This window comes from Helicoverpa zea, chromosome 31, assembly GCF_022581195.2.
Source record: "Helicoverpa zea isolate HzStark_Cry1AcR chromosome 31, ilHelZeax1.1, whole genome shotgun sequence".
NCBI lineage: Eukaryota > Metazoa > Arthropoda > Insecta > Lepidoptera > Noctuidae > Helicoverpa > Helicoverpa zea.
In genome coordinates, this window is record NC_061482.1 from 9,285,462 (window position 1) to 9,295,434 (window position 9,973).

General features: G+C 34.5%; 1 protein-coding gene across 2 annotated transcripts in view; it reads right to left on the reverse strand.

Annotated features, from left to right (window-relative positions):
- LOC124644807 (homeobox protein araucan) overlaps positions 1-9,729 on the reverse strand; it is a 50,122-nt gene extending 40,393 nt beyond the window's left edge. For both annotated transcript variants that reach the window (XM_047184393.1, XM_047184392.1), the window contains exon 1: positions 9,413-9,729. In XM_047184393.1, the coding sequence (XP_047040349.1) occupies positions 9,413-9,472 (60 nt within the window). In that variant the 5' untranslated portion in view covers positions 9,473-9,729. The remainder of the gene's footprint in view (positions 1-9,412) is intronic.
- Positions 9,730-9,973: the final 244 nt, after the last annotated feature.

A 9,973-nucleotide genomic window follows, 5' to 3' on the forward strand; every position in this document is an offset into this window, starting at 1 on the left:
TGCGATAACACTACGATTAATAGCCAAATAACAAAAAGGCCTAGATAATTTGTTACAAAAATAAATAATAACATCAGGTCTGCTATTAGATATTTTATAGCCGGCAGCAATTACTGAACAAAATAATTTTACACAAATTAACCTTTACGAAATAACTTCAAACCGGTAGGCTTATAACGTAACTGGCGAGCATTATTATAATAAGAATATAGTAAAAACGTAGGAACATTTATTTATAACTAAATAATGTTTAGTGTAATTTGGAAGTCAACCATAAAAATATGGAATGAATAACCTAATTACCAAATCGGGAAAATCGTTAGCAGTTAATGAACATTTTTGTTTTTATTTAAAGTGAGCAACTTACACGGATATGGAGGCGCGGGTGCTCGTTGTGCGCACTGTACATCGCTAACAAATCGAATGGAAACGCTTCGAGTAATTATTCCCGACAAAACACAATCTAAGCGTATGCGAAAGGGCAATCGGCCGCGACGCAGCAATTTGAGATTCGTGTTCCATCTTAAATTATCGACAAGTTTAATAACAAGCGTAAAGGCAATAGCAATAATCGCTGCAAATTAATTACCAGCTTAGAGCGAGCGCGAAGAAAAACAGTAAAAGTAATGACGCGTTGCTGAAACGCCAATGGCTGCCGGCCAGTATGGGGTGCAATAGGCTAAAATTTATACACGGCGTAGGTGCGGCGGCCGGCGGCTGTTTGGAGTTTCGCTTATAAATAACATTTAGCGGGTGGGGCGAGAGGCGCGGATTATGAGGTCGGAGGACTCAATTAAACTGTGCTACCGGACCCGGCTTTTATTGTGGACTTTTGCAGTGACCTCCCACCGGATTTCCAAATAAATGGATCCACTTTACGCACAACGTTGGCGTTCGCACAAAATTCCGGTGAATTAATGATTATGATTTCACCACCAAGCGGCCCGCATGTGACCCTTAATAGGTAGATATTATGCTGTTTGGTGATTGTATTGTTACCGAGGTCATAATATTTCTACACTTGCACTTGATTTTGATTCACTTTCCTATCTATGTAGTACCTACATATATATTTCATAAGATTAACATCATCGTACTTTCCAAGAAGATAATCAACAGAGAGGTACCATGTGAACGTTAATTTTATACAGGTTTACATTAGTTATTGAACCATAACAACCCATTGTTAGTAAACTCCATAAATTAGAACCCGTATCATGATTAATTGCTAGCACATGAAGATGAATGTATACAAGGACTGTCTTAAACAATTAGCAATTTGTTCCATCTGTATTTAAAGTATAAATAATAAAAAATATGTAGCTCATGTTGTATATTCCATGTATGAAGTGTGCAGTAATTACACATAAATAATTCAATACCGCGTTCACAGTCAGTAAAAAAGTGTAGAGAGCTATTTTGCGTAACTGTATGGGACAAAATGCTTATTAAGAGAACTATTAAAATGGAAATTTTCATGCATTATAATGGCCACAACAAACTAGGAGACTTACACCTATGTGTAATTGCAATGTAGACTACCATATACATATATTTGTTTTATTTATACTTTAAGATGGTGTAAGAAACGTATGAAAAAAGACGAATGGTTGGTAAACTTGAAGAGTTTAAAGAACCTGCTTATGAGAGATGTATTCAAGTACTTCATTAATAACGTTCAAAAAAATTGCAAGGTGTAGCTTAATACTTTCACACATTTTGTGTGTTTAGCGTACCTATACGTATGTCACAGATTCTCCCGATTGATAAATCGCATGATGTCTTTGTTATCGGCGTGACATCCATCTGTATAACTAACAGCAGTGGGCACACCTGCCCTGCCAAAGCCGATCACTCACAGTTTGTCAATACCATGCAGTCCAGCGAATAAGCCAATCATTGTTTTAGTGCAAAACATTTTAGCGTAGAGTTCTATCGCGCGCTATCACTATCACTCCGGCCAGGACTTTTCCAAATAAAATAATATTATATCTACAGAGCTGTGACTCGTTAATGTGCGTTTGAAACTACACAAAGGTGGTTTTTATATCAATAGGTACTTAGCTTGTGCCAGCAGTTTCACCGCATTCCGTGGAAACTACTCCGCGCACCTAGGTGAAAAGCGTTATAAACCTTCCTGAATAAGTTGGGCTAATCCAAAACTGAAATCATTTTTCAAATCGCTTTTTTTCAATTCACTCTTAAGCTTTATAAATTGGTTCAGATGTATTTTTCTATAATAATAAGAAAAATACATAATTATGTAAGTTGTAAAGTTACATAATTTTTTCGTTAATCTGTAAAATTGTTGAACCACTTGAGATGGTTATTTGGCTTGAAAATTTTTGTAGGCTTTTTATAGGCACAGTCGCGGGAAGTAGTTTCCTCTGAACGTGACTGAACCCGTAGTAAACAGCGGCAAATTGTTTTACTAAAAGGATAAGAATTGGAGTACCCATTACTGAAAAACAATGAAATAATACGAATTCAATGTCAGAATTTTGTTTATTACAACCAACAAAAAGCTGCAAATATATGTCTATCGAATCCTAACCTATCTCACTAACCTATCTCACTAACTAAGACATTGTTTAAAAAACCTCTCCAAGTTAAATAAGTTCCAGGCACAAACAAACGTTTCTATACAGTACATTTTGATTTAAAACAAATGAAACGACTCAATTTTAATTAAAAGGAAGGGATCTTAAAAAGTAAAAAACTAAAGTAGAACCCGTGCGTTTTTTAAAAAGCTAAAGTGTTTACAAACGGCAGGTTACCCAATGCAATTTTCTTTCAGGTTTGTTTGATTTTCTAGTAAGGGACCCGTATCAGGAGGCTATTAACTATTAACTGCTATCGAATCAACTTGAATGCTCAATTGCATTCAGTCAATTAGACGGAAAATTGTTCTGGGGAATGCACATGTGCGTTTCTGCTCTCGTGACGAGCGACACAAACAGGTCCTTGGTGCTTTCTACCTGCGAACAAATTCGCTTTTAATTCACGAATAGTCAATAAACTGTAAATTAATTATGCAAGTAGGTATATTTTTCCAGATATATTTTTATTTGATAAGGTGTTTTAGATCGATACAACAGTAGGTAGGTACCAATAGCACCACAATGGTTTTTTTACATAAGAGTCCTGAGCCTTTAGACCGCAAAAGTATACCTAAACGTATACCTAAAAGCTAATAAAAAATATTTCCTCCATAGTCATAAGAAGTGTTGACTCCGATCTACATAGGTATTACCTTGTTTCTGTTTTGTTAACTTATATGGCTTCCAGTGCCAACCTTAGTCTGCTTATATCAGCGATATTATGATTTTGTAAAAATAGAACAGCTCACCATGAATGTTATGGTAAATTATGGTTCTACATTTTGACTGTTTCTCTATTCTGTCACTGTTCACCAGATTATCCGGGGAAAATAAAATGAAAATATACTTTGACGTTTAATGAAATCAAAAAGGCTATCGTAAAATCTGGATGGGCAGCGCGCGGAACAGCTGACTGGCACAGCGATCGCCCTCAAAGATAAACGGATTAAGTACTTTTTTAATCCATCGCCGTGAGTTTAGATCTGCTTCGTGCCCACTACATGTAAATTGTTGCCAAAGCGCTAAACGCGTAGCACTTAAAATTTAAGTTTTATTAGGGTAATTTTTTCTACATGTGTGAGGAATAAAAACCCTAAATATAACCCGAGGGTCAATTTTACCTGCACCTTAACATTATCAGATCTTATTTGTTCACAGAGGCGCCATCTTGATATTATTTGGAGTCCGTAAAGGTAACAACGGAACCTCGTATGGGATTACTCGTTTATCAACCCGTCCGGCCATTCATCTGTCACCGAGTCATCTATTTACAATTGGTTGGAACGTTTTTTATTGCTGAGCCTATTTTTTAGTTTAGTTTTTTTTACGGTTAAGTTTAATAACTATCAAGTTATGTAGACTTGTGATTTCCTATTCCGAAATTCTTCAGAGCTTGAACCTACTTCAGTATGTAAACGTGAATTTTGGCTACTTTTTATAAGCCTACACAGATACCTACTAATTCAAACACTAGGAACTTGTTTTATTTTATATTCATTATAAAAACGGGAAGACGGGAAATGGATGATAAAATGAAAGGCATCCCGTTGCAAGCTGTAATAATAAATTAATACAGAACCCTGTCCTGTCGGAACTACTTTTGTTGACCATTTTTCTATCAGTGCATAGGGTGTCAAATATAGCGTTCATTACTTGAACGTAGCAAAACATTTGCTCTCTAATCTTATACATAATATAAGGGTTAGAAGTGCACGTAAATGTGCGCCGTGTTGCTTTAGAATTAAAGGCGAGACTGGTTTGCACAAAGAACCAGATGTTAATAGCTTTTAATCCTATCTATCTAGGCGATCGAAGTCACCACCTTTTTGGGATTGTTGTAATTAATTATTAGTTTAATATTTACCATTTTCTATTAACGTCAATATGTCTGTCGAGCCAACAGCATAAGATTATTATCTTGTTATGTTGTTTTAAGGACAGCTACTTTTTTAATGAGATACAATTTATACAAAAAATGCCTAGTACTTAAATGAAAGATTTTTTTTGTAGTGTCATAGTAATTTTGCACGCTCAATTATGAAAAAACTGAAAACTGTTGATAATTTTATAAGATGTACGATATTAATTTGAATTTCAACCTAAATCGTTATTTCAGAACGTGGTGGAAACTGTGGAAATTGCTAGGAAATAAATCCCCAATTATTCCTTATCCTTTAATCGCAGGATATTTCATACTGCTTTCATCTGAAGTTGCCCGTTTCGTTTTTTCTTCCTTTCAGTTCACAACATTGTATTCTTTCTGCATTTCAGCCTTACTTGCATTAAGACGGAAATGTTTAATGCCAAATGAAACGATAAAAACTTTCAGAAAACTGATAGCTTTATCTACTTAAATTGATAATTATTTATTTGGTACATATTTATTAAGATAGGTAATTTTACGAGATAAAGAAATAAGATAAGGTATATTTTCTCTTTATTGTGTGCCGCATTGAGCATGTTTTGGCCAATTTGTTAAAGTAGCTATTCAATCAAACAGCTAGTCCGTTAACAGAACGTCGCCATGCTTCTATACAAGAGGAAACATATTTTGGTTTGTACCCTAAAGGCTCTGAAATACTGAACAAAGTTGAAAAAATATTTCACTATTGGCTAAGCTACACGAACTCCGAGTAACTAGGCTATTTAATAGGAAGGCTATTTTTAACTAGGTGGTACGAAAAGGGGTTGTCCCGGGACGCGGGTATAGCCGCAGGAAAACAGCTAGTAGGTACTTAAACATACATATTTTAATTTATTTAAATTTGTAACTTCTATGTAACCAAAAGACTAGGTATCTACAAGTGTGTGATTGTAACATTCATGAAAATTGTATAAATTAATTGATTGAAATTACATTAAAATATTCTTGAAAAAAACATTAAGTACTAACCTACTTATTTATGAAACACATAACAAATTGGTACATGCTGATAAGTGTTACCTTTTTGTAATATCACTATTCATTACCAACATTCATTTCTAATTCTCAACTCTAAAATGTTAAACAAATAAGTACCTACTCAACATACCAATGTCAAACTGATTTTGAATTCAATCTATCCTTATCATTTTAAAATAACTACTTGAAACGATATAACTTTAACAACTACAATTTCACTAAGTATGTCACTTCTTTTAATTGCATACACTTTCAACAGTTGCAATATAATCAATCAATAATATACCAAATAGGTTAACTTTTCTGTGAAAAACAAATGTGTACACAATACTTATCAACTGAAAAAATATCAATGGTGAAGTAAAGAATTTGTTTACCTACCAATACTGAATGAAACATGACTCGCTGTAAGCCTGTAAGTTTCAATGGTGATCGCATTGCACTACATTTCTGCGCTTACAAACCGGCTGACTAGGCATATCGACTCTTACATTACATAGTAAGTAAGTACATTACGCGACCACGTCCTAACATAATCGGTTTTCATTAAGTTGACTTCAAAAATTTAAGCACTATCAACACGTACTCTGTTTATTTCGAGAGATAATATTCTTTTTAAGTATACTTTTAATTGAGCCTACTCGGGCTAAGTACTCGAGTACTACCGTCCGACGGCTTACAACGTCAACAGGTGATGAAAATGTCAGGAGATAATAACGGAACGTGTGTTATTTATTGACTGGGAATATTATTAAAGAAGCCCCATTTAATAGGACAACTAATTACCTGTTTCATCATTTTAGTTTCGATGATATTTTATACCTGTGAAAAAGCATGCCTGTACTTTTTAAAATGTAATAGGCAGACTTTGAAAAAGTCTATCTGCGTTCATAAATGACAACTAAACGAACTATTTGCATGTGATTATTTTATAACTTGTAGGTGCTCATGCAGCATGTTTTTTATGAAGTAGCAACATATTTGTTTATTGTCCATAAATTAATTTACAGTACTAAAAACCACTGCCCACCTGATGTACAAAGAAAATGAAATGCACACTTATAGAATTAGATTTAACTTTTCTCCTTTTGTTTGGATATTCTCTTTTATTGGTTAGTTTCTTTCTAAGCAAAATACTTTTTTATGCCTTTCATGAAATTTTGAGCGCTTTGCACCAAACGCACATAGGTACTTATATTTCATAAGTATTTTACATGATAAACATTATGCCGGAATCTATGGACAAGTGTATTGAAACATTTAAATTAGGAAACATTTCTTCTTCACCACATCCATTCGTCATGACAAATTGGAGCGTAAAGGCTCTAATGATTATTCAGTCGTTGATATAATCAAATGATCTTAAAAACATTCGATAAATATCAAATTACTTACAAGTTGAGCGCGTTTTTTACATCAGCGACCCCGTCAAACCCTAGTTGGTCAAGGCTGTATCTATTTTTACAAAGCATAGAAGCCTTTGCAACGCGCCTTTGTTTTGACACCGCGGCTTATCGTTTATATCCCTGATGCAAGAGATTATCTCGAATTGACAAAATATTATACATTGTGGGTTTTAAAAGAATACTGATTTGTTTATCTTTTTTTTTTAATATTATGCTCCAATGACGCCAATGACGTCGATGAATGAGGTGACTGTGATTTTAATAGATAATATAGATTAATTACTTACGTCTTTGTAGAATATTTACGCATTATAGGTTTATACGATGATAGCAAAAGAATAAGTTCAAGGCATTTTTTTTTCTTTAAATTTTTGAATGAGAACGTAAGTAAGCCAAACCTATTATTGGTAAAAAAAAAGTTTGATAAAAAAGTTTCATTGATTCGAAACACCGCAGCACTTATGCACTTGTGATAGTTACTTTTCTAATTAAATAATCGTAAAGATATATGTCAAACATTATTGATTACATACATAGCTAGACGAACAAGTAAAGATTAACATAGAAATAGATCATCAATAAAACAAATAGCAGGTAAAAACTGGAGTCCACAAAGTAATCGGCCATTAATTTCTTTTAAGTACCTAAGCAAGATTACGTAAGTGGTTAAAGTTTCATTTAGTTAAGTTGGAATTAAGTAAGTTGTCTCAAATTACTTTGTGTAGGTAGCTATCAGATCAATAAATAGTTTTCTGTAAACATGATGTTAGACTAAACGTTTTTATTGTTTATTTTCCTTATAAGTTATTACACTGATTACTTAAAACTAACTAGATATGTCCTACATTAACTATTTCGTTGACTGTGGTAGGGCTAATATTGCATTTAAAAACATGCAACATTTCTAGTTTGTATTACCTCTTGTTTTATTGTTGTTAAATAGAGAAGTGATATGATAAGATGTCTGTAACGACTGACAACCAAAATGCGCAAACTTTTTGAATATTTTTATACCTACTTACCTCAGCACGTTCTTGTATCAAAAGTACCTATTGGTTTGCCAGTTCTGCAATAATATTGTAATTCAAAATTGTTAATCAAATCAATACAATAAAAAAACAGCACCTGCCTGTAGGTAAACGGGTTAGTAACGGTAAGACCTAAGGATAGCTCATCAATTATACAGTTACAGCTTAAAGTTTAAAACAAAATCTTTAAAAATATTGCCCTGTCTATTTATTAATAGGTCAAGCGCGAAGGAACATAAAGCGTCGCTTGAAGTCTCTATCGTCACAGATGCAAGAAATTATCAGAACTGTCAGTTGGAATAAAACAGCTCATAAAACCTTTAAAGAAACTTAAATTACTTTTTTTCTAGAAATTGAGCAATTGAATTAAAAATCCTTTAGGGTGTCTGAGGTTTTGTAGATTTGAAGTTTCACGCTGTATAACTCATTACAGATACTACCTAGGTATCTTAGGTGCACAAAATAATTTGTGTGTAGGTATATTCTTTTAAGCAAAAGATCAATCTTAATTGCAAGTTTTGAAACTGAGTGATGGTGTAATAATTCTTAGGTTTATAGGTAGGCCTAAACTATAACTGCAAGTTTTAGGGTAAACATATTGTGCCTATACCTTATAAGGTAAGTAAATAAACAGGTATGTTACCCAAGTATTCTAGATGACCAGATTTTTTATCCTTATTTTTAAAAACGTAACCTAACCTACCTTATTAAATAATGAATGGTACGGACAGATTCGCATTAGTTACATTATTACATGAAATGTAAAAAATATGTTATTAAATTATTTAAATAAGTAGGTATTTCCTAGCCTAGCTATAATCTTATCCATGCTCAGCAGATTACAATATTTTATCAATCATCAACAAGGTTCGTCATACAAATAATCTAAAGAATGCTAGTCTTCATTATATTGTATCAGAACGATTTCCGCATTTGTGAATTAGTAATTTTCTTTATTAAAATATTACCAATTATTTTTTTTAAGTTGGTACTTAGTCATACTGCTTGGGTGCCATTTAAGGGGCATAACGCAGTGGGAATAACAGTTAACGGAGACAAAAAATTAAAAAGTTATTTGTTAAGGTATACCTTTAGGTATATACTTTTGATAAGTAAATAAGTTCTTGTTGAAATAATACCCTAATTATATTACTAAACTTTACAGGGTACAGGTAAACTAATGCTTTTAATAATTGTAGTTCATATTATTAAAAAGTGACGGATGCACCAGAGTTAACACTAATTTATTATTATAGGTACACCTGCTTATTTTTTTCGTCGATAATCTAATTCATGAAGTAGTAATATTGACTGGACATAAATATTTAAATAAACAATGGGTAGGTTAGGTTGTTTACACTTAAGAAATAACCATGGACCTTCAACACCCGACATATGGGCAAAGAGCGGTAGGCTAAACAGGACTAGAGCATGATGCTAATATGTTGCAGTAAAAAAGTGACAGTTAGTACTAACCTGCGAGGCGGGCGGGTATGAATAGCCAAATTGCGCATACGCTGCCATCGGGACGATCATATGGGCGGCTTCACACTAAACACTGTCTCTCGAAGTCTTTAGCACGGACGTATTAGTTGCTTATAAATATTTCTACTACTGCTAGTATGAAATTAAGTTAATTAATTGTATCACAGTTGGTTATAGGCGCGGCGACTGCACGGCGCGCTGCCATTCCTGCGCGTCAGCGGGCCGGTGCGCGCGCGCTTCGCATGCCGGGGCCCTCGTGTTCGTGTGCGACCGGCCTATACCTTCTGTACGCGATCGAGGTTAAACACCGACTGGCGCGCGTACGACGCCTGACGCCCCTCCGCTGTAGGAGACGGCCAATTAAGCCCCGCCTTGAAGGCGGTTCTCCGTATCGACCGCCAACCACGTCTTCAATTTTCTGTCCTTTTCAAAACACCGGACGTAAACGAGGCTTTTCATTGGCGTTTGCTATCCCCTCCAACGCATGAATCCGCCCACTCGTTCTTTGCCGCCCACGTCCGGGTGGGGCGCTGGAAAAAAGCGGCAGAGTCG